The sequence below is a fragment of the Ochotona princeps genome, chromosome 6, assembly GCF_030435755.1.
Source record: "Ochotona princeps isolate mOchPri1 chromosome 6, mOchPri1.hap1, whole genome shotgun sequence".
NCBI lineage: Eukaryota > Metazoa > Chordata > Mammalia > Lagomorpha > Ochotonidae > Ochotona > Ochotona princeps.
In genome coordinates, this window is record NC_080837.1 from 73,797,658 (window position 1) to 73,825,582 (window position 27,925).

Here is a 27,925-nt window from a genome sequence, read left to right on the forward strand (position 1 = left end):
CCTGCATCCTATAGCCGAGCGCCGAGATGTCATTCGTGGTGTGGATTCCGATCCAGCTTCCTGCTGAGGTGAACTGGATGCAGCGAGTGGTGGCTCACGTGGCTGGGTTCCTGCCAGTCACCTGTCACGTGGGACACCTGGATTGTCTTCCTAGATCCCAGCGTGGCCCAGTCATTGTGGGGAGTGAAGCAGAGGATAGAAGGATTGTTGTTCCCTCTCTCGCCTCCTATCCCCCTACTCTCAAAAAGAAGAAGAAGAAGAAAAAAGATGAATAGGCAGAAACAAGAAGAGTCAGTTTAGGGGATATAGATTCCAGTTCATGCTAGGTCCATTGTTGATGTTTTTATATTGAAAAAGAGATCCACAGAATTTCAGAGTTGTCTAGGTAAGCTAATGGATTCCAGCTTTGTGCTCATGCTGACCCTGGAAGACAGCAGTAGTGGCTGACGTTTCTGGGCAAACGTGGATTGTCTTCCCAGCCTGCTACTTTGGCCTGCGCTAGTCCTAGCCACTGTGGGCATTTGGAGAGTGAACCAGTAGGTGAGGGATCACCCTCCATCTTTCTTTGCCTCTGAAATAAATATTTTTTTAAAAAAACTTACTCTGGGTGAATATATGAGGAATGGACATGATTATTGAAGGGGAGGGTTACCATCAGAGGTTTCTGAGCAAAACAAATGCCACCAGCAATCTTCAAATGAAGTCCTTGGGGCCTGGATCGAGGCATCCCGTATCAGAACACCTATTTGTACCTCAGCTGCTCCGCTGCCAATCCAGCACCCTGATGATGCATGTGGGAAATCACCAGATGAGGGCACAAATTTTTGGGCCACTGCCACCCTTTGGAAGACCAGGATGGAGTTACAGCTCCTGGCTCTTGTGGCCATTTGGGGAGCGAAGCACTAGATGGAAGACCCCTTTTTCTGTATCTCTCTGCCACTCTACCTTCCAAATCAATACAGGCTTCATTTAAAGGATGAGATCCTTATTTAGAATCAAGATTTTTGCAAATGTAATTAAGTTAACCTGGCATAGTGAGCTAATATGGACCCTATCCGATGACTAATTCTTTTGTTAAGAGGGAAAATTAGACAATGAGTACACACAAGAAGAAACAACATGGAGGGCCTGGCGCGGTGGCCTAGTGGCTTAAGTCCTCGCCTTGAACGTGCCGGGATCCCATATGGGCGCCGGTTTGCATCCTGGCAGCCCTCCTTCCCATCCTTCCCATCCAGTTCCCTGCCTGTGGCCTGGGAAGGCAAAGCAGGACAGCCCAAAGACCTGGGATCCTGCACCTGCATGGGAGACCTGGAGGAAGTTCCTGGCTGCTGGCTTCGGATCGGTACAGTAAGAGCCGTTGTGGTCACTTGGGGTTAACCCTAACTCTCTATATCTGACTTTGCAATAAAAAGTTAAAAAAAAATAATAAATCTTAGGGGAAAAAAGGGAAGAAAACAATATGGAGCACAGGCCAGAGGATTTCAGATGAAAACAGACTGCCATAGGCCGACTGCATGGAGGAGCCTGGGGCCAGGAGCAGGGCTGGGGATGGGGGAGGGCAACCAGCCAAGCCAGCCAGAGACAAGAGAGGCTCTCCTGAGGAGCCTTCGGAGAGGGCTCTACTGGCACCTTGATATCTAACTTTTTACTTCCAGAAGTGTGCAAGAACAAATTTCCATGACTTCCAACCAGTTTGTACTGCCTAGGTATGGCACAGCTATTCTTTTACGGTTTTCAGTTGTTTAAGAAATCTAACTTTGACTCTCAGAAATGCTGTGTAACAGGACATTTTACAGATTAGAAAATGGCTTGTCTCGGCTGGTTCACTCCACACTGGACACAACAGCCTGGGCTGGACATGGCAGAAGCCAGATGCCAGCAGCTTCGTCCAGGGCTCTCCTGTGAACAGCAGGGTCCAAGCATTTGGGCCACTTTCTGCTACTTTCCGCAGGCGGGTCTGGATCAGAAGGGGTGCAGCTGTGACACTGACCAGGCAGCGGCTTTACTTGCTATGCCGCAACGCCAGCCTCGTGCTGAACTTCCTCCCCCCGCAAGATTTTACTTATTTGAACAGCAGAGAGTGAGTGCGCGGTTCTATCCACGGGTTTACAGATCAGTCCCTCGTCGTTTCCTAGCTTTGATGTGGAGCACCAGAAAAGTTACTATATGTCTCGGAGTTAGCATTTCCACAGAACGAAACAGTTATAATTGGTGCAAAATCCAAGCTTGGCCGTCCGGGGCTGCACTCGCAGGCAGGAGCCCCCGGCAGCCCGCAGCCCGCCTTCCCCTCAGGCCCGCGCGCCCCCGGCCGCCCGCCGTCTACCCAGGCCCGCGCGCCCCCGGCCGCCCGCCGTGTACCCAGGCCCGCGCGCCCCCGGCCGCCCGCCGTCTACCCAGGCCCGCGCGCCCCCGGCCGCCCGCCGTCTACCCAGGCCCGCGCGCCCCCGGCCGCCCGCCTTCCCCTCAGGCCCGCGCGCCCCCGGCCGCCCGCCTTCCCCTCAGGCCCGCGCGCCCCCGGCCGCCCGCCGCGCAGAAAGGACCCGGAGCGTCCGTCAGCCCCGCCCCAGCACGGCCGCCCGCCGCGCCTGCTCGCCTGCCCGCCGGGGCTCTCGGCCTTGACTGCCCGGCCCGTGGCCGCCCTCGCCGGGGTCCGGGAGTGGACAGACCCCCGGCTGTTTTCCGAGGAAGGAGCTTGTGGCAGGATCCGGGCGCCGCGTTCAGTGCGGCACAGCCTGGGACAGCCCGGGCCGGGCGGTGAGGCCCCCGCTGTCACTCGCTGCGGCCGGACCCACAGCTGAGGCCGCTGGACCGAGTGGGCGCTGTCCTCCTCGGCGCTCCTGACCGCCATGCCCCTCTACGAGGGCCTGGGCAGCGGGGGGGAGAAAACGGCCGTCGTCATCGACCTGGGAGAGGCCTTCACCAAGTGAGTGGCCGTGGGCTGGCCCCGGACCGCGCTCTCGGGGCCTTTCCTTCCCTTCCCTTAGCATCCCTGCAAATGTCCTCCCTTATTATTTCCATCATGGGCGAGCCGAGTTCTGGGGATCCCGGGGGGGGGGGGCGCCGGAAGCGACGGGAGGATTACCTTAGTTGCCACTTGGGGAGTTTTATCTGGGCTCGTCTGTGCGGGGATCAGCCGGATTGTATCGCTTGGTGACCAGGTCGCTCATAAAACATGCATTGAGTGGAGCTGCCGGTGGCGCGCTGGGCTGTGGCTCCAAGCAAGGTGCGGCATCCCAGGAGGGAGGCCTGGTGCGCGAGAGCCGCGCCCTGAATGCTGAGGTTAGAGATGGCCTTTTTCGGATGACCATGTGAAAGCCACCAGTGCCCAAGCCTGAAGATAACCTGCGCATGGTTTTGGGGGACTGATGGGGTCCTTGGATCCCTGTACTGGGCGCCCCAAGGGGATGTGGCAGGCAAAGTTAGGTTCATTTGTGTGTGTAGTTGAACTGTTTGGAAATAAACATCTCACCAGGCATTGTGTAACGGGTAGTGTGTGTGAACTGTTTATTGAATTAATGCTCAAATAGCCTATTTAAAATTTGGACCTAAGGGCCCTGCGGCGTGGCCTAGCGGCTAAAGTCCTCTCCTGGAACGCACCAGGATCCCATATGGGCGCTGGTTCTAATCCCAGCAGCTCCACTTCCCATCCAGCTCCCTGCTTGTGGCCTGGGAAAGCAGTCGAGGATGGCCCAAAGCCTTGGGACCCTGCACCCATGTGGGAGACCCGGAAGAGGTTCCAGGTTCCCGGCATCAGATCGGCGCGCACCAGCCTTGCGGCTCACTTGGGGAGTGAATCATCGGGTGGAAGATCTTCCTCTCTGTCTCTCCTCTTCTCTGTATATCCGACTTTCCAATAAAAATAAATAAATCTTTAAAAAAAAATTTTGGACCTAAGAAGCCACAGAATTGGATTTAGCATCTATTAGTTCATGATATTCTCTTACGCTAAGCCAGCCCTTACCTTATTTATATTTTCTTATTTATTTTATATATTTTAGTTATGTATTGTTAAAAACATGTCCTTTCAAAAACTTTTTTTAAGATTTATTTATTTTTTATTGCAAAGTCAGATATATACAGCGAGGAGGAGACACAGAGAGAATAATCTTATGTCTGCTGATTCACCCCCAAGTGGCCACAATGGCTGGAGCTGAGCCAATCTGAAGCCAGGAGCCAGGAACTTCTTCCGGGTCTCCCACAGGGGTACAGGGTCCCAGGTCTTTGGGCTGTCCTCAAGTGCTTTCCCAGGCCACAAGCAGGGAGCTGGACGGGAAGTGGGGCTGCCAGGATATAAACCGGCGCCCATATGGGATCCCAGCACATTTAAGGCAAGGACTTTAACCACTATGCTATCACGCTGGGCCTCAAAAACTTTTTTCTTATTCGTTTTTAGTTACTTGAAAGGCAGAGCTACTGAGAGAGGGAGATGTTGCATTTGCAGAGTCACTCCCCAAATTCCTGAAGCAGCCAGGACTGGGCAGTCAAAGGCAGGAACCCACAACGCAGACTGGATCTCCCAGTGTGGGTGGTAGGACACCAGCATTTTGGGTCCCCTGCTGTCTCCAGGCTGTGCTGTTGCTGAGGATACTGGAACATCCTAGCCAGGACTTGAACTAGGCACTCTGGTGTGGGATGTGGTTGTTCCATGAAGCATCTTGCTTAACTCTTGACTAAGCCCCTGCCCTTTGTTACATATGGTCTTCTTTTGAAATTATAGTGAACAACTTGAGGATACTGCCTCCAGCATAATTATTTGGGCTGTACATTGAAAGGTAACCAGAATTTTTTAGACAAGGATTCTTGGAAAACCATAGCAAGAATGTGGTCAAATGAATAAACTAAATAGAATGCAAGGCTCCTTCACAGGGTGCCTCCTGGTAGGGGTTGTTTGTTTTCATCCTGTTTGAAAGGCGTAGAGATGAACTCCTTCACCTCCTTGTTCACCCGCCAAATGCCTGCAGAAGTCAGTCTGGGTCTCCCAGGTGGGTGGAAGGGACTTGCTGTACTCAGCCACAGCTGTGCCTGCTGCCATGTGCATGAGCTGGAAGCTGGAATTGTGAGCCTGAACCTGTAGTGCGACGCCCCAGTGGGGGCAGGCAGCCCAGGCAGCATCTTAGCCATTGTGCCTATCCCACACAGCACTGCGGGAGGTAAACAGAAACACGGAGAGAGAGATTTGGGGATAGGAAAGAAGCAATACCAAAAGCTAAGTAGGTTGGGGATGGTGTGGTGCAACAAGCTAATCCTCCATCCGTGACACTGGCATCCCATATAGACTCAAGTTCAAATCCCAGCTGTTCCACTTCCCATCCAGCTCCCTGCTTGTGGCCTGGGGAAATAGTAGGGGACTGCCCAAAGCCTTGGGTTCTTGTACCCTTGTGGGAGACCCAGAAGAAGCTCTGGCTCCTGGCTTCAGAGGGTTCAATTCCAGCCTTTGCAGTCATTTGGAGAGTGAATCATCAGATAGGATATCTTTCTGTTTCTAATTCTCTGTAAAATCTGCCTTTCCAATAAAAGTAAATAAATCTTCAGAAAAAGATGATGTTAATACTGAACTGATACATTTTTATCACATGTAACAAATATAAAGTACTGCTAATGCTCAAAAAAAGAATGATTTTTTTTAATTTACTTATTTTTTATTGCAAAGTCAGAGATACACAGAGAGGAAGATCTTTGTCTGATGATTCACTCCCCAAGTGACTGCAACGGCCGGTGCTGCCCCAATCCGAAGCCAGAAGCCAGGAACTTCTTCCAGGTCTTCCATGTGGGTGCAGGAACCCAAGGCTTGGGTTAACCATTGTGCAGTCCTTGACTGCTTTCCCATACCACAAGCAGGGAGCTGGATGGGAAGCAGGGCTGCCGGGCACCCATATGGGATCCTGGTGGGTTCAAGGCAAGGACTGTAGCTGCTAGGCCACGCCACTGGACCCGACACTGCCATCATTTTATAATGGTGTTGGAGCATTCCTGCCACCTAGTATTTTGACTATCTTTTTTAAAGATTTGTTTTATTTTGATCACAAAGTCAGATATACAGAGAGGAGGAGAGAGAGGAAGATCTTCCATCCGATGATTCACTCCCCAAGTCAGCTGCAACGGTCAGTGCTGCGCCGATCAGAACCCAGGAGCCAGGAACCTCCTCCAGGTCTCCCACGCAGATGCAGGGTGCCAAGGCTTTGGGCCATCCTGGGCTGCTTTCCCAGGCCACAAGCAGGGAGCTGGATGGGAAGTGGAGCTGCCGGGATTAAAACCGGCGCCCATATGGGATCCTGGCGCCTTCAAGATGAGAACTTTAGCCGCTAGGCCACTGCCGCTGGCCCAACTGGATCTTTTCTAAGCTTAGATGCACAAGTGCCATTGTGTTGCAGTGCAGTTCGGGCACGTGCGGTGTAGCCTCATAGCCAGGAACAGTAGCCTGTAACTGAGCCCAGCTGTGCAGTGGGCTGTTGCATGTAGGTGTGTGGATACACCTTGCAAGTTTCACACTTCTTACAATGTTTCCTTGTTAACTTGGTCCTGATTGTATTTATAAAGTCTTAATAGTATACCCAGAGTTCTAGAATTGTTTGCTTAAAAATCAGCTACAGTGTCAAACTAAGGAAAATGTGACTGCTGCTCTAAAATATTATACTGGTTTGTTTCTGTGTCATTAATTGGAGATCATTTTATTTGTTTCTTTGATATATAATCACTAATAATATTGACTTCTTAGTTTCATTTTAGTTTAGTTTTGCCATTTGCTTGCATCAGAAATATTGTCACATTTTTGGTTTGTCTGTAACTGTTGCTTCAAAAGAAATACAGAGAAACATTTTGTGTGACAAGTATTTGGAAAACCTGTTCCTCCAAGTTGAGTGTTCCAACTTTCTGTTACCTGCAGGTGTGGATTTGCTGGAGAAACTGGTCCCAGATGCATCATCCCAAGTGTCATCAAAAGAGCCGGCCTGCCTAAGGTATTGAAAAAAACAAATTAGTAAAATAGAGGTTGTGTGATAACTTCAGGTAAGGTTAAGTCAGAGAATACTAAGCACATATATGCATCATGGCTGTATTTCCAAGAGATCTTTTCGTCTTCTCTGTTGAAGTTTAGTTTTGCAGATCATAAAATTATCACATATATTGAAAGCCTTGTAGTGAATGATTCTATTCTTAAATTATTCAAGATTTAGTGGACTTTGATTCCCCACATCCAAAAATACAAAACATATTTGTATTTCCAGAATCCAGAAGAATTTTGTGAAACTTTAAGCAGGTTTCCTGCAGAGCTAAGCTTGCCAGGTGAAGTATTGCAGCCCAGTAGAGAGAATGATTGTGTATCATAAAATTCACCTGTTAAGACATGACCTACAGCACTTTCTGCTGTAACATAATGCCATATGCAGTCCTGAGAAAATTCCTTTTGGGAAAAAAAAAAAAAGCTATACAAGATTATGGAGAAAGTCATGATAGGTAGAAAATATAAAATCCACGAAACTGTAACCAGAGCAGAAAAAGTGAAGTGTCTGGAAAGTCTCGGTCATTCAAACGTGCTGAGAGGCTTTTCTGAATATAGGGGGAAAATAAAATAATATAAAATCATGACTTCTGAACCTTGGCCCCTGGGAGCTAAGGCTCTAAGCAGAAGTGGACTCCGTGCCAGGAGGGGCTGCAGCCCGGCGAGGAGAGCGGGAGCGCGGGGAAGGAGCACCCCAGCTTTTCCTGGGGAGAACTGAAAGGAGCCCTACCTGTGGGAGCAAGGACTTGGTGGCTTTTCCTTTTCCATGACGAACGCTGTAATTGTGTTTCCCTGATACTGGCTTCTCTCGCCTAATAGGAATTGATGCTTCTTCAATGCAGTTCCTATGGGATGAGTTTTTTCATCATCAGTCATTCAAAAATGAATATATGTGTAGTAGCAGGATAGAGTAACAGCAGTTCATATTTCGCATTGGAAGACATCAGAAATCTTTTTAATTATGCTTAGGGAATCATTTACTGATGGAGAAATTTGCCACTAATCTAGTGTTCAAAGTATAATGAAATTTATGTTAATTTTCCTATCTTCTTCCCTTATAATGATTGACATAACTGTGTTATTAGATTCCTGACTAGACTTAGGATTTTTGCATTCTCATTGGAGCTCATTTTTTCCTTTTTTTAGCACTTTACACTTCTGTCCCTCTCTTAGAAAGATAAGTATATGTAGATTACCTATATTTCACTGTATGTGGTTTGGAAACTTCCCTTTTTGTTTAAGACTTAAAGTATTTATTTATTTAAAGCAGAGTTAAAGAGAGTGACTGAGAAATGGAGAGAGAGAGAGAAACTTCTATCTATTGAGTCACTTCTCAAATGACCCTACAGCTAGGGTTGGGCAAGGCTTATCCCAGAAACCAGGAATTGCGACTGAATCTCCATTGTGGGTGTCAGGGGCCCCACTTCTAGGGCCGTCCTCTGCTGCTTCCCCAGGCACATCAGCAGGGAGCTGGACCAAAAGTGGAGCAGCCCACACTCAAACTTTGCTCACGTAGGATGCTGGTATCCGAAGCAGTGGTCTAACCTGCTTTGTCATGACTCCAGCCCCTTTTTTGTTCAGCCACATTTACTTAATAACACTTAAATATTTAAAAAATAGTTCCATCTATATTCCTCTCTGATATTCTTGGTGCCACTTATTATAGTTCTTACTAAACATACTAATAATTAAATATCGATGAAGACAGAATGCGAGCAGGACAGTGTCAAGCAGGTTAAGCCTCCACCTGTGGAACCAGCAACCCATATGGGCACCAGTTTGAGTCCCTGGTGCTCCACTTCTGATGCAGCTCCCTGCTAATGGCCCGAGTAGGCAGTGGAGCATGGCACAAGGGTTTGGGCTCCTATGCCCATGTAGGAGAGCACAGAGGCTCCTGGCTCCTGGCTCTGGACTGGTCAGCTCTGGCCATTGGAACCACCTGGGGAGTGAACCAAAGGAAGAAGATCTCTCTTCTGTCTCCATCTCTCTATACCTCTGCCTTTCAAATAAAACATGTGTAAATATGTAATACAATAAATCTTTTAAATGCCAATGAGAGTACTCTGCCTGTGATGCTCCGAGTGTCCCCGAGGCTCCCATGTGACGCCCTGCTTCGGTGCTGGCATTGGTGCTCACAGTTTGGTTGTGTTTGTGTAGGCTGTGTTGGTGCTCGTGGTGCTTCTTCTCATGTTAGCCACACTTACTCGTGAACAACCTACTATGTGCCTCGCACCGTGTCATTTAAAGAAGGGTCTGTCCTATGGAAGCCACAGTTCAGGGGCCTTGCAGTCTAGCAAGAGGGTGGTGCACAAATAATTAAGTGTTGATGCTGCCAAAGGGAGTGGCTGATGGGGACTGAACGAAGTCTGAAGTATCTGAGGCCTTTCCTGTTTTTTTTCTTTCTTTTTTCTTTAAGATTTATTTATTTTATTCGAAAGGCAGAGTTACAGACAGAGAGGGAGAGGCAGAGGAAGAGATCTTTCTAGATGATCACCATGGCCAAGGCTGGGCCAGACCAAAAGCAGGAGCCAGGAGCTGCTTCTGGGTCTCCCTTGTGAATGCGGGGGCCCAAGCACCTAGGCCATCTGCTGCTGCTCTCCCAGGTACATTAGCAGGGAGCTGGATTGCAGGTGCAGCAGCCAGGACCTGACCCTGTTCCCAAATGGAATGCCAGCATTGCAGGCAGTAGCTTAAATCACTACCCATGGTTAATTGTTGCGGATTGTTTCATTAGTCATGACTAGTGATGAGTAGGAAGGAAAGCGCATTGAGCACAGCTGTTACTTCCTAGTATGCACTTTGGTTCCACAAACCGAGAAATTCTATCATCGTGGGTGTTGCCAGTTCTGAAGGACTCCTATTTTAAGAGATTAAGTTATATTTCATATATTAAAGATTTATTTATTTTTATTGGAAAGAGTAGGAGAAACAGAGAGGAAGATCTTCTGTCCTCTAATTCACTCCCCAAGTGGCCACAACGGCCGGAGCTGAGTCAGTCCAAAGCCCGGAGCCAGGAGCTTCTTCTGGGTCTCCCACATAGGTTCAGGGTCCCAAGGCTTTGGGCCATCTTTGCTTTACCAAGCCAGAAGCAGGAAGCTGGATGGGAAGTGGGGCCATGAGGATTAGGATCAGTGCCCAGATGGATCCTGGTACGTTCAAGGCGAGAACTTTAGCCGCTAGGCAACGATGCCGGGCCATCATTTTTGCACCTATCCTCAATACGAATAGCTTTGACTTATCAGAAAACAAATTCATAAATTGAAATTCGTAATTTGAAATTCTTGTTACAAATTAATAATGTTAATTTTTACAGCCTATCAAAGTTGTTCAATATAATATCAATACAGAAGAATTATATTCCTACCTAAAAGAATTCATCCATATACTATATTTCAGGTAAGATACAGTTGTTCTTTTCTGTTGTGGAACGTTTGTGACAGATTTTCCTAATAGCAGTCACAGTGGGTTTTGGTTGTATTATATGTGATATAAGGAAAATGCACTTCTTTGCCATTTTTACTTATTTCCATCCTTTGCAGAAATATATTTGAAGATTATAAAACTGACAAGCCTAAGGAAATTTGTGAAACAAATACAATGATGGTTAATAAAGAGGATTGGTCATTAATTAAATTAAGGGGGTGATTGCATATTCATTCAATGTAGCTATTTGAAAAGAAGTTAAGAGATTAAAAAAAAATTTCTTCAGCAACAGAAGTAGAGAGATCTAGAGAGATCTCCCACCCCCTGGCTGATGCTCCAGGTGTCTGAGGCAATGGGAAGCTGGCAGCTTGGAGCACAGCCTGGTCCTCCAGGTGGTGGGGGACGCAGCCTGTGGAGCCAGCACCTGCTGCCGGGGGAGCAGAGCAGCAGTCAGACACTGCCAGTCCCTGGTCTGGGACGCAGGCCTCCCAGGCAGCAGCCCCGCATGCAGGCCAAGGCCTGCCCGTTAAAGAGTTCTGCAAAGATGTGTCAGATAAATTGAAAAGTGAAAAAAATAAGTTGAAAAACATTTATGGAGTGAGACATTCATTTATGGAATGAAAAAAAAAGACAGTTTTTAACTATTTATTTGAAAGGCAGAGTTACAGAGAGGGGGAGAGACATATCTTCCATTTGCTGGCTCACTCCCCAAATGGCCACAGTGGCTTCCAGCCTCTGGGCTGGGCTAGAGGCAGGAACCTGAGTGTCCCCCCTTGGTTGCAAGGGCCCAAGTGCCTGGACCATCTTTTGTTACATGCTCAGGGCATTAGCAAGGTGCTGGAGTAGAAATGTAGCAGTCAATCCAATGCTCATGGAATGCCGGCATTGCTGGCGGCAGCATAACTAGCTGAGCCACAACGCTGACCCCTGGAGTGAATATTTCTGTCCTAATATGTGGATACGTGTCTCCAAGAACGAAAAATTATACCACCATTAGTGGTAGTTTCTGGATGGTTGGAGTGTAAGTTTCTTATATTTCCCAAGTTAAAAATATCAATGAAATGTGGAATTTTGTGAACATGTTATGTTAGTAACCTTGAAAAGCAAATGTACTTTTAAAAGTTAGTAATGATTATTGGTTGTCTGAAATGGATTGATCCGGTTCCTGACCCTGCACCTGTCACGTGGTAAAAGTCACAGTGGGCATCTTCCTCCTGGGAGAAGTAAAGGTGTCTTTGTCACAAAGCATCTTGGGCTGAGTTTGTACAGTTTCTCCATTCTTAACAGATTACTTTCCAGAATTAATGGAAACTTTGTATTGGCTTTGAAAAACCAGCTGGCGTGTTTTTCAGGCATCTGTTGGTGAACCCCAGGGACCGGCGCGTCGTGGTGATTGAGTCCGTGTTGTGCCCCTCCCACTTCAGAGAGACCCTCACGCGCGTGCTCTTCAAATACTTCGAGGTGCCTGTTGGGAAACAACAAAGCTTTTAATTTTTTTCTTTATTTCGCGCTTAAATAGTGTTTCCTCCGATGCTTAGATAATTGGAAGGTTCTTCTTACTAGTATTTCTGTTATTTTCATGTAGGGCTTTAATAATTAACAAGGTTTCTGGTGTGTAGTTTACCATGTATTTCTTTCAGGTCATGCTAGTCATGATGTTTAGTTATGCTGAATTTCTGGATTTTTCAGTTCTTCAGTTCTAGGCTTTAAATTCCTTTTAAGTGTAATGTCTTTCTCATATTAAGTGATTTTGGAATATATACTTGTATCATTCATTTTAAAGGGGTCAAGATTATTTTTTAAGAACAAGAATGTTTTTTGAAATTATCACATTTCATAGTAGGCCAGAATATTTAAATTTTTAAAATCTCTACCCTGGAATTTAAGGTTTTTTTTTTTTTTTAAACCAGCGAAAAAGGAAAAATTTTATATAATATTTACAGTATTTAAGAAATTGAGCATGTATAAATGTGTTTTCATACATTCTACTCAATTCATAGTATACATAATTCCAAAAATCACGGTGACTATAGGTAAAGGCAACTGTAGTTTAGTAAGACACATGCAGAAAATGGGTGTATAGGGCTCAGCAGCGTGGCCTAGTGGCTAAGGTCCTTGCCTTGATCCCATATGGCTGCTGGTTCTAATCCCGGCAGCTCCACTTCCTCTCTGTCTCTCCTCCTCTCAGTATATCTGACTTTGTAATAAAAAATAAAATAAATCTTAAAAAAAAAATTGGGTGTATAGCCCACTGTACTGAAATGGTGTCATGGATTCAGCGTTTCATGTGCGTTAGGGAGGACAAAAGCAGGCATGTCATCTGTCATCGGATTCAGGGAGGAGATTGGCTGTATCCTCCATCTGGGAGATTGGCTGTCTCTTCCATGAAGGAGGTTCTCTGTATTTTCCTTGGAGGAGATTGGCTGCATCTGTTCCTTGCCATAGGGTTTTAGCTGTGTTTGTGTTAGTAACAATTTGTAAGACTGGTGTCTATTGACTTAGATAAGGAAAACATGAACATTATTTTGTTTGCCATTTAATTAAGATGACCTTTTATGTTTTGATTGGATACCTAGTGTCTCCAATCTGGCAAATTCTCAATTAATTTTTAGTTTTAATTTTTTTCTTTTTTTTTAAAGATTTATTTTATTTTTGTTGCAAAGTCAGATATACAGAGAGGAGGAGAGACAGAGAGGAAGATCTTCTGTCCAATGATTCATTTCCCAAGTGAGCGCAATGGCCAGTGCTGCGCCGATCCAAACCCAGGAGCCAGGAACCTCCTCCAGGTCTCCCACACGGGTGCAGGGACCCAAGGCTTTGGGCCATCCTGGGCTGCTTTCCCAGGCCACAAGCAGGGAGCTGGATGGGAAGCAAGGCTGCCTGGATTAGAACCGGTGCCCATACGGGATCCCGGCGCATTCAAGATGAGGACTTTAGCCACTAGGCCACCGTGCCGGGCCCCAAATTCTCAATTTAAAAAATGTCCACAAAGATAGGGATTTTTATAGTTTTGTCCAATTTAGTTGTAGTTGTTTTGTTATGGTGTTTTGCAATTGTAGTTTATATTACACATTTGTGAAAAAAGACAATCCAATTCCTTCTCTGTTTTTATCTTCATAGTAAAGCTACTGCTTTATTTTTTGACATAGCATCTGTCTCTGAATTTTTGGACCTTGTGAGAAAGAACAGGAATGAATACAAATGCTGCATTGTTGTTTTGGAAAGAAGTAACTTAAAATATTTTTGTTCCCCCATCTCCGGTGTCCCTTGCAGTATATTTTAAATAAGTAAATTCATGTGAATCACCATCCAGTTCTTAATTTAGTGCCATTAAATGGATTAGTATACTATGAATAAATGTAGGGTTCTTGTGGCTTTTTTAAAAATATATTTTGGTATAAGCAGATACTTTACTGATGCTCATTCTGATTGTATTGCTGCTTTTTGTTTGTTTTCTAGGTTCCATCTGTCTTGCTTGCTCCAAGTCATCTAATGGCTCTTCTGACACTTGGGATTAACTCTGCCATGGTTCTGGATTGTGGATACAGAGAAAGTCTGGTGTTACCTGTATCTTTTTGTCAATAAGCCAGTTTTGCAATTTTTAAAAATGATTTATTTATTTTTATTGGAAAGGCAAATTTATAGAAAGAAGGAGAGACAGAAATAAAGATCTTCCATCTGCTGACTCACTCCCCAGTGACCGCAGTGCCTGGAGCTGAGCCAATCCAAAACATGGAGCCTCTTCTAGATCTCCTCTGTGGGTGCAGGGTCCCAAGGCTTTGGGCCGTCCTCGACTGCTTTCCCAGGCCACAAGCAGGGAGCTGGATGGGAAGTGGAGCAGCCAGGACATGAACCAGTACCCATATGAAATCCTGGAATGGGCAAAGTGAAGAATAAGCCATTGAGCTTCCCACCGGCCTTACCCCCACCCCATTAACTTTTTTAAAAAAGAAATATTTATTTATTTGAAAGGCGCAATTATAAAAAAAATTGTAAAAAAAAATGAAGGAAAGACAGAGAGGTCTTCCATCTGCTGCGCCGCTCCTCAAATGGCAGCAGCAGCCAGAGCTGGGCCATCTGAAGCTAGGAGCCAGGGTCTTTCATGTGGGTACCACGTCCCAAGGACTTGAGCCGTCCTCCACTGCTTTTCCAGATTGTTTCTAGAAGGAAGCTGGATTGGGCCCGGCGGCGTGGCCTAGCGGCTAAAGTCCTCACCTTGAAAGCCCCGGGATCCCGTGTGGGCGCCGGTTCTAATCCCAGCAGCTCCACTTCCCATCCAGCTCCCTGCTTGTGGCCTGGGAAAGCAGTGGAGGACGGCCCAAGGCTTTGGGACCCTGCACCCGCATGGGAGACCCGGAAGAGGTTCCTGGTTCCCGGCATCGGATGGGCGCGGCCCGTTGCGGCTCACTTGGGGAGTGAGTCATCGGACGGAAGATCTTCCTCTCTGTCTCTCCTCCTCTCTGTATATCTGACTTTGTAATAAAATAAATAAATCTTAAAAAAAAAAAAAAAAAAGAAGGAAGCTGGATTTGAAGTGTAGTACCTGGGGCTGGTGTTTTGGCTCAACTGGCTCATCCTCCACCTCCAAGTACCAGCATCTATTATGGGCACCAGTTCATGTTCCAGCTGCTCCACTTCCCATCCAGCTCCCCACTTATAGTCTGGGAAAGCAAGACGATGATGGTCCAAGCCTTGGGACCCTGCGCCCACAAAGGAGGCTTCCGGCCCTTGGCTTCAATCAGTTCAGCCCCAGCTGTTGCAGCCACTTAGGAAGTGTTCCAGTGAATGGAAGATCTTTATCTCTGTCGCTGCTTTTCTCTGTAAATCTCATTTTCCAATAAAAATAAATTTTTTAAAAAGGAAGTGGAGCATTTGGGGTTCATATCTGTGTTCATGTGGGATGCCGGCACTGTCACCAGCCCCACGGATCATCAACTCTTACGAATGAAATTAGAAACTTTATATAGAAAGTATTTTGTGTCTGATTCTCAAAATAATCTTGCAGAGTAGTATGTTCCTCATATGTATAAATGAGAAAACTGCAAGTTAGATACATCATTTGGTCAAGTTTATATGAGCAAATAGCCAAAATATAAAACCACATTGGTGTCCAAAACCAATATTCTTACAAGTCTACCTTTTTTCCTGTTTAAAAATGCTGTACTTAAAAAAAATGCTGTACGCACAGAGTACCAATGAGTATGATGCATGTAGACAAATAAACAACAAACCTGCAGTACAACATTGTTGACCATCTTAGCTCTGTTGAATACAAATATTTTCTGAACCACACATGATTTTAAAATTTGTAAGAACCACATTTTTAAAAAGATTTATTTATTTTTATTGGAAAGTCAGAGTTACAGAGAGAAGGAGAGACAGGAAGATCTTCGGTCCGTTGGTTCACTCCCTGAGTGGCCACAACAGCCAAAGCCAAGCTGGTCCAAAGTCAGGAGTCAGGAGCCTCCCCTGGGTCTCCCATGCAGGTGCAGGGTCCCAAGGCTTTGGGCCGTCCTATACTGCTTCCCCAGGCCACAAGCATAGCCAGAAGGGAAGTAGAGCAGCTGGGATATGATCCGGTGGCTATATGGGATCCCAGCACAAGCAAAGCAAGGACTTTAGCCACTAGGCTAACAGGGCAGACCCAAGAACCACATTTTGAGAAAACAGATTTAATAGTGTTATCTGACATATTTGAAATATTTAAATATGTACTCAATATAAAATAGTAAGATTTTCTGCCTTTTCTGTTTTATTAAAATCTCCTAAATTTGGCATTAGTCCTCTGAATTTGTGAATTTCTCAGAGTAGTCATATTCAGGTGCTCAATATCCTCATTCCACTTGTGGCTTGTTGTTATTAGAGACCCTCCCCGTAATTAATGAATTATGTATGTGTGTGTCTATTTTTAACCTATTTTCTTTGGAAAGGAATATGAAAAAGACTTACTGGGTTTTTCTGTAACTTTGATAATTAAGAAATAAAAGTTTGGCACCAAAATTACCTTAGTACCTAAGGTGAGGAAGCTCCAAGGAACCCCATCTCATCTCCTACAACAGTGACATCCTTGACCACACGGCAGATCTATGAAGGAATCCCAGTGCTCAACTGCTGGGGAGCTCTCCCCCTGGGAGGAAAAGCACTGCACAAGTGAGTTAGCACATCCTCTTCCCCCGTGCCCCAAACACGCTGGGGAACCCAGTGACTAGTGAACTGTACATTTGGATGTACTCATTCCATTCTGTTAGCTTTGAGTGGAGTCATCTTTTAAGGATAAAACTTTTTATTTAAAGCTTCATAAGCTATAATATAGGAAAAGCATCAAATAAGAGTGTCGGTTGCACAGTTTTAATTCCACTGTATTTTCAATTTCAGGGAGTTGGAGGCTCAGCTGTTGGAACAGTGCACTGTTGACACAGGGACTGCCAAGGCCCAGAGCCTTCCCTCGGTGATGGGTACATGGCTTTTCTGCTGTTTAAACTCCCTTTTCCTGAACATGCTGTCGTGCTTGCCATGTTGCGTCCTCACCCCCATCCCCCTTCCCCGTGCCTCTTGGATAACAAGGCTGCAGTGATGTCCTCACTCAGCCCCTCGTCACCACACCCAGCAGTGTCACTTGGCCATCCCTTGGAGAACTCTGACGCTGTGGTTAAGCGTGTACACTTGAGATTCCCTGTGCCAGTGACGTTTTAGGATGCTCTTCTCTTATGGCTTCTCATTTCTCTAAGAATTGCTTCTTGGTTTCCTCAGCATTGTTTCTTTCTGTACTCATCCTCCCCTGAGAACATCTTTCTGTTTGTTCTTTCTGCTGCATACATTTCTTTAGACAGATACTGTCTCACTGTTTCTTTTTTTAATAATGTCTTAATCTTGAAGCATAAGATTGAAAACACATTTGTGATCATCTTAAAAAATATGTATTAGGTTGGCATGTTACTGGCAGTGAATTATTCTCACATCACTTTTATGTCCTAGGTTTCTAATAAATACTGCTACAAGATAACCAGCCAACCCCTGTGGTATAAAAAAAATCTTGGACAGTTTCTTTCAAATGACAGTTACTCAACTGTGTTTTAAATATTTTGTTTTGTATAAAGTTGATGAGTCTGACATGCTGTAGCATTTTCTGCACAGTTGGCCTCAGCTTTGGGCCTTGGCTTTGAACAACGAGACTTCCTTTTTAAAAGCCAACCTAATGTTTCTTAGGTTTAAAAAAGTATAGTAGGCATTTAAAAAGTTAAATAGAAAATAACAATGTGAGTACAATTTAATGGATTATTTTTGATTATTATAGAATTGCTATAATTCTGAATGAAAATCCCTTCTTTAGGTTCAGTTCCAGAAGGCGTCTTAGAGGACATCAAAGGTAAATGCAGTTCCCATTTGTGTCCCTTTGGTCCTTGAGTGTCAGCTTGGAGAGCAAACATAGGCCTAATGTAACCGTCTCGGCCATGGGAAAGAATAAGTAAATGTAAATTCTCTTCAGATCTAAGGAAGCCCTGGCATTATTCATGTTGTACTGCGGCAGCTTCTCGGTCATACTGGTTTATAAAATAGACTGGGTTGCCAGGGAACTAGCAGTTTCACATCATCCAATAACAGTTACATTACTTACAAGAGCTACTTGTTTGTTTTATGGTTTGGGAGTTTCTTATTATTTGTTTATTATTTCCTGGTGGGAGCAGGCGCCCATCCTCTGGCTCACTCTCCGGATACTGCAGCAGCCTAGCAGGAACTCACAGCCAGGGATGCAGTCTGCTGTGTCGGTGGCCAGAGCCCAAGGCCTGAGCCCTCACCTTGTCTCCTTGGCGTCTGGGTGCAGACAGCTCAACTGCCTGCATTAAACTCTAATTTTCCATGATTTTTCTTTTTTCATTTGAGAGACAGAGGAACCATCTTCTGGTTCACTCCCCAAATGCCCTTTAGGACTGTGGCCGAGCCAAGCCAAAGCTGGATCCAGGAGTTCCATGCAGGTCTCCCATGTGCATGATTGGGACCCAACCGCGTGAGCTGTGACTTGCTGCGTGCCTGAGTGCCCCTGGAAGGGGGTGGACTCCAGAAAGGAGCCAGGCCCCAAGTTCAGGTCCTCTGCTGCACCCTGCCAGCTCCTCTGCCAGCGAGTGCCTTCACTGACTGCCAGGCCAACACTGGTTTTTCATCATATGTTTGAATGAGGCTAGTCATTTAACTGACTACTCAGAAATTCCAGAGTTCAGACCAAAGCAGATTGGATTCACAAGATATATTGCTTGTACTTTGCTATAGTGGATTTTTATACTAACGTTCAAATTTACTTTTCTGGTATTTTTATTCACTGTAAGGAAAAGCACTTAAAAGGTCATTTATTATCTTTAGTACTTCTTAGTGCTTGGGCTGTGTGTAAAATTAATTTTCTAGAATCTTTAATCAAGAACTGGCCTATAATGGATTTCAGAGCTAAATGGAGCTTAGCCCCACTTGAGGCTTTAAGATGTGAAGTGATTTATTCTTTGTCGCACAGGGTTAGAGGTGGAACTGCCAAACAGGCCTGCTCTGTATTACTCCCTGTGTGACATAATCCCTTACAATCTTTTTGAACAGTTTCAGACATTTGTAACGCTTGTTGCAGTGCCTCAAATAACATGGAAATATCTCAAGCAAAATGAATAGATTTCTTTCCTTTCTTCCAGTCTCCTCTTACGTTTGTTGGCCACGTGGGGTATTCATTTTTATATGACCTCCAACACGTAAAAAGATATTTGATATGTCCTTTTAGTTAGGGAAACATCAGCTTGGCAGAATTGGAACGATAAACATCCAGGCCGGGGAAATGGATATTTGTTACATGGCAATAAAGATTGCAGACTGTCCTTCTGGAAAGCAGCCTGCCGTATTTATTAAAATTACAAGTGTGTATTCCATATAAAAGGGAGACACTGAATCAAGTTTGGTTGAATACAATGCAGCTGTTAAAACCAGATGTATTAGTTTGGAAGGATGTGCATATGCTAAGTAAAAAGCACATTGTTGAGTAATAGGTGAGGGAAGAACCTGTTTGTACTAAAAAAAAAAGTGCCCAGTACATACACATGCTCATTGTATTACCTACTATTCAGTGTAATTATCTCCAGTTTTTGAGCCATTCCTAAGTAAAATTTATCTGCTTTTGAACTTTTAATTCCATTTAGTTTGGTTGGTTTCACCAAATGCACCTGCCTTTGCAAAGATTTGTGAAGTAACTTTAGTGCCTAGTTCACTGCCTTACCTCACTTGGCAATATTATGTATTCTCAACAAATGGTTGTTGAATTTCACTGTATAATTATAAAAAAGCCTTGGAACCCTGCACCTTTATGGGAGACTCAGAAGAGGTCCCAGGCTCCTGGCTTTGGATCGGCGCAACTCCAGCTGTTGCAGTCATTTGGGGAGTGAACCAGAGGACATAAGATCTTCCTCTCTGTCTCCTTCTATATGTATATCTGAGTTTCCAATAAAAATAAATGTCTTTTTTTAAAATGTTGGCATTGTCATGATTAAATTTTATTACGGTATTCTTGTGAGTATACTTCATAAAGTTTATCAAGAAATAGACTTTTTAAGAGGCAAGTTTTATTTTGGTACAAAAAAACTTTAAATTCATTTTGTGATTTTTTTTGTAATGTGCATTTTCCATGAACTTTTGGAAAGCCTCATATGGAAGTGTCCTAGAGCATTAGTTTAGTCAGAGGTGGGTTTTGTTTATAGTTTACAGAAGATAAACTGAAGACAGCATGTGTGCTATGACTCCTCAGGAGTGGGAAGGCTTTTAGACACGATAGACTGTCCCGCGCTAACAGCAGGGATGAGGTGTACGGTCTGAAGGGACAGATGCTTAGCCGGCCCACTTGGGTAGACTCGTCTTCACTGGGACTTGAGTTCAGTTTGTGCTTGAGATCAGTTCATGACAAATTTGTTAACAAGGTCATCTTTTCTTCCTTTAAGTGCGCACTTGCTTTGTAAGTGATCTGAAGCGTGGACTAAAAATCCAAGCAGCAAAATTTAATGTTGACGGGAATAGTGAGGTAAGTTGAAGATGAAAGTGTTTTCCTTTTGGGAGGGTTCCAACATATCCGACTGAAACGCTTGTGATGCTTCTCTTTCAGCGTCCCTCGCCACCCCCAGATGTTGACTATCCGTTAGATGGAGAGAAGATTTTACATGTCCTTGGCTCAATCAGGTTAGACCTTATTTTTATGTACATTTCTTTTTTTTTTTTTTTTTAGATTTTATTATTATTGGAAAGCCGGATATACAGAGAGGAGGAGAGACAGACAGGAAGATCTTCCATCCGTTGTTTTTCACTCCCCAAGTCAGCCGCAACGGGCCGGTGCTGCGCCGATCCAAAGCCGGGAACCAGGAACCTCTTCCAGGTCTCCCACACGGGTGCAGGGTCCCAAAGGTTTGGGCCGTCCTCGACTGCTTTCCCAGGCCACAAGCAGGGAGCTGGATGGGAAGTGGAGCAGCCGGGATTAGAACCGGCGCCCATATGGGATCCCGGCGTGTTCAAGGTGAGGACTTTAGCCGCTAGGCCACGCCGCCAGGCCCGTTTTATGTACATTTCTAAGCAGTTACTTCAGTAGTACCAACTTAACAATTTAACATTTTCACTTAAGACTCATTCATGGTGAATTTTATTCTGCTTTTGCAATTTTTGAAAACTAGAAAATACTATTTTTTGTTCTCAGGGTAATTATAGTGGTGAAACCAACCATTCCGTGGGCTAGAACAGAAAGTGTGATGCTGCACTTGTCCAACCTTTCTGTCCACGCCTTGGCGGTTCGAGCAACCTCCGCAGGGGGGACTCGGCCGCAGGGGACCTGAGTCAGGCGTGGACAGTGCACGGTGTGTGGGCATGACTATACTCGAAGCTTCCTTGGCTGGAGTCCGCTGCTAGACCACACACACTGCAGCTGTAACATTGTGATTTGTTAGAAAGAAAGTGTTACTCCAGATACACTCAACTATGAGGACTCATCACTCATCCACCTTTTATTCATTTGAAGTTTGTAAAAATCAGGAGACACGGGCCTGGCGTGATGGCTTAATGGCTGAAGTCCTCGCCTTTTAACCGCCAGGATCCCACTTGGATGCCAGTATTGTATCCCAGCTACTCCACTTCCCTCCCATCTCCCTCCTTGTGGCCTGAGAAAGCAGTAAAGGATGGCCCAAGGCCAAGGGACCCTGTATCCACAGAGGAGACCCAGAAGAGGCTCCTGGCTCCTGACTTTGGATCGAATCACCTCCAGTCGTTACAGCCACTTGGGGAGTGACTCAGAGGACAGAGCATCTTTCTGTCTCTCCTTCTCTCTGCAATCTGCCTCTCCAATAAAAATAAATAATGAATCTTTTTTAAAAAAATTGGGAGATGGGCCCGGCAGCGTAGCCTAGCGGCTAAAGTCCTCACCTTGAACACGCCGGGATCCCATATGGGTGCCGGTTCTAATCCCGGCAGCTCCACTTCCCATCCAGCTCCCTGCTTGTGGCCTGGGAAAGCAGTCGAGGATGGCCCAAAGCTTTGGGACCCTGCACCCGCGTGGGAGACCTGGAAGAGGTTCCAGGTTCCCGGCTTTGGATCAGCGCAGCACCAGCCATTGCGCTCACTTGGGGAGTGAATCATCGGATGGGAGATCTTCCTCTCTGTCTCTCCTCCTCTCTGTATATCTGACTTTGCAACAAAAATAAATAAATCTTTAAAAGAAAAAAAAAATTGGGAGGGCCTGGCGTGATGGCTTAATGGCTGAAGTCCTCGCCTTTTAACCGCCAGGATCCCACTTGGATGCCAGTATTGTATCCCAGCTACTCCACTTCCCATCCAGCTCCCTGCTTGTGGCCTGGGAAAGCAGTCGAGGACGGCCCAAAGCTTTGGGACCGTGCACCCGCGTGGGAGACCTGGAAGAGGTTCCTGGTTCCCGGCTTCGGATCGGCGCGTACCGGCCCGTTGCGGCTCACTTGGGGAGTGAAACATCGGATGGAAGATCTTCCTGTCTGTCTCTCCTCCTCTCTGTATATCCGGCTTTCCAATAATAATAAAATCTTTAAAAAAAAAAAATTGGGAGATACACAGAAAATAATTGTATAACTTGCTGAATAGCCTATTTCATTTTATTTTTTTGAAGACTTACTGATTTTATTTAAAAGTCAGATTTTACAGAGGAGAGGTAGCAAAGGAGGTCTTCCATCCACTGGTTCATCCCCGCCACAGTACCTGGAGCTGAGCCAGTCAGGAGCCAGGAGCTGCTTCTAGATCTCTCACATGGGTACAGGAGCCCAAGGACTAGAGTCCTTCCTCTGCTTTCCCAGACGTTAAGCAGGGAGCTAAGTCTATGTGTGCAGCAGCCAGAACATGAGCCAGCACCCATGTGGGACGCTGGCATTTGAAGGTGGAAGATTAGCTTGTTGTTGAACCACAACACCAGTCCCAACAACTTGTTTCTACTTTAACATTTTATTACCTAAGTAATAATTATAGCAGTGAACTTCAGAGAGCTTGTGGAAAAAACAGAACTAAAAGACTAGTTTATTTTGATGCAAAAAAGTTGTGATGTCCATGGATAGCTTTTTTTTTTTTTAAGATTCGTTTATTTTTATTGGAAAGGCAGATTTACAGAGAGAAGGAGAGAGAGAAAGAGAAAGATCCTCCATTCACTGGTTCACTTCCCAAACAGCTGCAATGGCCACTGCTGAGCAGATCCAAAACTAGGAGCCAGGAGCCTCCTCCAGGTCTCCCATGTGGGTGCAGTGTCCCAAGGCTTTGGGCCTTCTTCGACTGCTTTCCCAGGCCACAGGCAGGGAGCTGGATGGGAAGTGGAGCAACTGGGTCATAAACCAGTGCAGCTGGGAAGTGGTGCAGCTGGGATTAGAACCAGCACCCATATGGGATCCCAGGCATGTGCGAAGCAAGGATTTAGCCACTGAGCCATCACACCAGGACCAGAGGATAGCTTTTTTATAATCATCTTTCCTGAATGTTTTAGAAAACCTTTTGTATGCATGGATTCAGTTGCAAAATAAAGAGAGTTAGCCAGTAGGTGGCGTCTGATGAAGAGAATTTTATGTTTTGGAAGGATTTTTATAAAACCCTTAAAATAAAGCAATCTGCATTTTATAAAATCAGAGTTTAAAAAGACACATGTAGAGTTAGTTTTTGCAGTAATTTAACTTGGATTTATTTTAGCACAAGCCTGTAAGTAGTGGCGACATCAAAACAGACATTTGTTTCTCATTTTTAAACAGTCCAGAAATCAGTGTCTCCCCCTCTCTCCTTTCAGGAAGCACCCCATTTCCCAGGTTCCTCCTGGGGGGGCGTTTCGTGTCCTCACATCCACCTGTTCTTTGCAAATAAAACTTGTCTGCCAAGAAAAAAAAAGTTCATAGGTCCTTGCAGCCCTTGTCTTTGGGGTTCGGGAGTACGGCTGGAGTTACAGTGCAGCCGCCCTACCTGTGTGCGAGCAGGTGGTCTCAGAGCTCCTTCATCTCCTGACCCCTCACCCCCTGCCTTTATTTGAAAGACAGATCTCACTTATATATGCAGTCCACAAAACCAAGTATCTCGAAACAACACTTTGGTTGCTTTCTGTTATGAGTTGCCTGGGAGGAACTGCTGGACACACAGTGTGCCAGGGCACAGGTACTGACAGTGGCCACCATGCTTGGAGACAGCGTCCTGGTGCCAGACCCTGCTCTGTTACGGTATTGATATCTTCCTTCAACCCCTGGCGGGGGAAGAGCATCTAAAATATCTTTCCTTTTTTTTTTTTTAAGATTTATTTATTATTAGAAAGTCAGATTTACAGACAGGAGGAGAGACAGAGGAAGATCCGTCTGCTGATCCACTCTCCAAGTGGCTGAAACAGCTGGAGTTGAACCGATCCAAAGCCAGGAGCCAGGAGCCTCCTCCAGGTCTCCCATGCAGATGCAGCGTCCCAAGGCTTTGGGCCATACTCAACAGCCTTCCCAGGCCACAGGCAGGGAGCTAGATGGGATTAGAGCCACTGGGACGTCAACTGGTGCCCATATGGAATCCTAGTGCATGCAAGCCGAGGATTTAGCCACTAGGCTGCTGCGCCAGGCCACATCAATGATATCTTACATTTTCATGATTGCTCTGCATTAAGACGGTATTACTATTTGGAAATATTGGTCTTATAAAACTAATGGTATGTTCTGTATCATGTGACACGAATAATGCTCTCTGCCTTTCTTAATGTCATCAGAGATTCAGTAGTGGAAATCCTTTTTGAACAAGACAATGAAGAGAAATCGGTTGCCACCTTAATACTGGATTCCCTTATACAGGTATTTTATTAATGTTTCCCTTTATCATAGTAGCCCTGTAAAGACCATTTGAGAATGTTATTTTCCATTTTTTTGTTTTAGCCATTTTAGGCAACTAATTGTTTCTGTCGTGTATTATTTTAAGAATAAAGAAATGTAAGAGGGAGGGAGGGATTGTTTCTTTTTTTAAAGATTTATTTTATTACAAAGTCAGATATACAGAGAGGAGGAGAGACAGAGAGGAAGATCTCCCATCTGATGATTCACTCCCCAAGTGAGCCGCAAGGTGCTCTCCAATCCGATGCCGGGAACCTGGAACCTCTTCCGGGTCTCCCATGCTAGGCAACTAATTGTTTCTGTCGTGTATTATTTTAAGAATAAAGAAATGTAAGAGGGAGGGATTGTTTCTTTTTTTAAAGATTTATTTTATTACAAAGTCAGATATACAGAGAGGAGGAGAGACAGAGAGGAAGATCTCCCATCCGATGATTCACTCCCCAAGTGAGCCGCAAGGTGCTCTTCAATCCGATGCCGGGAACCTGGAACCTCTTCCGGGTCTCCCATGCGGGTGCAGGGTCCCAAATCTTTGGGCCGTCCTCGACTGCTTTCCCAGGCCACAAGCAGGGAGCTGGATGGGAAGTGGAGCTGCCGGGATTAGAACCGGCGCCCATATGGGATCCCGGCGTGTTCAAGGTGAGGACTTTAGCCGCTAGGCTACGCTGCCGAGCCCAAGGGAGGGATTGTTTCTAAACCTCTTACACGTGAACCAGTCTGCCTTCCACAGACCTGTACAGAGTTGTTGTCGTTTCTTAGAGTTCAGTTGTTGTGCTGTTAAAATCCTACGTTGGCACTTACACAGCCAGTGCCTTTTCCTTTAGCGCGGGGTTGCAGTGCCTGTGTCACGTCAGACGAGGGATGTGAGCGCTTGGGGCTCAGCCCTGGGTGACTGGTGACTCCTTCAGCATCCGCCCGGCCTGTGGGCAGTGTCCCCGGCTGAATGGCTGCAGTCCTGGGGCTCCACAGGCACTCCTCGCCTGGAAAGGGGCTTCCTCTGCCTCTTGGTCTCTGCTCAGGGAAGGACCTTATCATCTCCAGTTCCTAAAATTGATGAAGGATGTAATTTTACAGATGTGTTTATTTACTTGAAAGGTCCGAATGACAGTGAGAGAAAGAGAACTGTCTCTCATCTTTCGGTTCACCCCCCAAATGCCCATCAGTCAGGGCTGGGGCAGGCTAAGAGAGGAGCCAGGAACCCCCCTGGGGCTCCCAGGTGGGTGGCAAAGACCCGAACGGTTGAGTCAGCTTCCCCTGCCTTCCACGGTGGGTGAACAGAAAGGCTCATCGGAGGCACGCAGCCATGTCACAGCCTGGCGCTGGAATAGGAGATGTGGCAGTCCTGAGGTACAGCACCATCGGCCACAGCACATCGCCCGCCTGGAGACATGACTTGTCAGCAAGTGTCTCTAGCAGTAATACGATGGAGGAAGTACCTGCGAACAGTACTTCCCATACCTTTCTTGCCAGGAAAAGTTCTTTCGTATATTCTGCACAACTTAGACACTTTAGCTGGAAAATAAAAATAACTTGTATATTTGTATATTATTACCATATCTCCTGTTTAATTTAAAATTCTATACCTTTAGATTTTAAAATAGTATTCTTTAAAGTGATGTGTATGACTGCATTGCAGTTTTATTTGTAAGCGAAGAACAAGTCCTTGTTTTTCTTTCTCTAATCACAGTGCCCAATAGACACCAGGAAGCAGCTGGCAGAGAACTTGGTAGTCATAGGTGGCACATCCATGCTGCCGGGATTTCTCCACAGATTGCTTGCAGAAATACGGTACTTGGTAGAAAAGCCAAAATATAAAAAGGCACTTGGCACCAAGACATTCCGAATTCATACTCCACCTGCAAAGGCTAACTGTGTGGCTTGGCTGGGAGGTAAGACTGTGTTTAAATATGATTATTGCTTCTTGAATGACATTATTACAGATGATCTCGTGTTCAGTAGTGGCCACTTAATAAACAGAACTATTAAATTCTGAAATTATATCAATCTTGAGGGTTATCTACCTATTGCTCTTGGCATTAGTACTGTGAATTTTGAGCACATTTCTTTATTCCCTGAAAGTCACCCTTCAGAATAGTGCAAGTAATGAATTTGTTCCAGTGAATGTAACTTTGGACTTCCTTCCAGAGCTGGTGAGCTCCGTATGAAACCTGGTCTCGTCTCCCTTCCACCTGCGACTGAGTTCTTGGGATGGAGTTAGTGCTGGTGGATGTCAGAATTGTAGATTCAGAGAGGAATTAGACCAGAGGATTTCGTAATAGAAAATGGTTTTTACATGCTATTGTGGTTCTTCTTGGGTCTGTGGTATGGAGTTTGAGGACATTTTAATGATGCTTACTGGATTTTGCTGTGCCATTTCCCTTCTTCACTTTGAAGTTACGGCAAAGAAAATTATCTTTTTTTTTATTTACACAATTGGAAATACTTTCTACCTCACTGTGTTCATTTGTGTTTAAAAGTGAACTCATTTAATCATGACTGTAATGTGCTGCAAGTTATTTTACTTCAGAAGTTTTACCTAGGAGTTATGGCTTATTCAAAATGTAAGGTACAGAACAGCTTAGATTGAATCTGAAGACTATATTTACGCATTGCTGAATTATACTAGTCCACTGTGGCCACTTAATAAAGTGTAAGTCGGGATGCATAACGCTTTCTGGTTTCCATCTTAGCTGTAAAAATATTTTTTCCACACAGGAGCTATTTTTGGAGCGTTGCAAGATATACTTGGGAGCCGTTCGGTTTCAAAGGAGTATTATAATCAGACTGGCCGAATTCCTGATTGGTGTTCTCTGAACAACCCACCTTTGGAAATGATGTTCGATGTTGGGAAAACCCAGCCGCCTCTGATGAAGAGAGCATTTTCCACGGAGAAATAAGTCTGATTGCAACTTAATTTTGCTTCATTTAAAATAATCAGTTGCAAACAAATTGTACAACCTAGGTAGGATGCTTGTTAACAGACTAGTGTCAGGCAAGTGACAACTCTGCACTTACTCTGCATTAATATTTAGTTCTTTTGACTTTGTTTTCCTTGTAAAAGGGTAGTTGGTCCGTATGATATTTGTTGTGTTTATATTAATAAAATACTGAAAAGCAGATTGATTTTGGAAGTTTGTTATACAGTAGTACATGTTCTTTT

At 45.2% G+C, this 27,925-nt stretch overlaps 2 protein-coding genes across 2 annotated transcripts; both read left to right on the top strand.

Moving 5' to 3' along the window:
- The first annotated feature begins 26 nt into the window (after positions 1–26).
- LOC131480504 (actin nucleation-promoting factor WASL-like) lies at positions 27–2,798 on the top strand. The gene is made up of 2 exons (XM_058665414.1): positions 27–128; positions 2,193–2,798. Exons 1-2 carry the CDS (start codon positions 27–29, stop codon positions 2,796–2,798), a joined length of 708 nt encoding a protein of 235 aa, XP_058521397.1.
- Positions 2,556–27,896, top strand: ACTR10 (actin related protein 10). Its single transcript, XM_058666494.1, has 13 exons — positions 2,556–2,923; positions 6,884–6,956; positions 10,311–10,393; positions 11,773–11,881; positions 13,880–13,987; positions 16,503–16,570; positions 16,796–16,875; positions 17,751–17,786; positions 20,380–20,459; positions 20,541–20,614; positions 24,651–24,732; positions 26,453–26,654; positions 27,481–27,896. The coding sequence occupies exons 1-13, from the start codon at positions 2,847–2,849 to the stop codon at positions 27,660–27,662; spliced, it is 1,254 nt and encodes a 417-aa protein (XP_058522477.1). The 5' UTR covers positions 2,556–2,846; the 3' UTR covers positions 27,663–27,896.
- Positions 27,897–27,925: the final 29 nt, after the last annotated feature.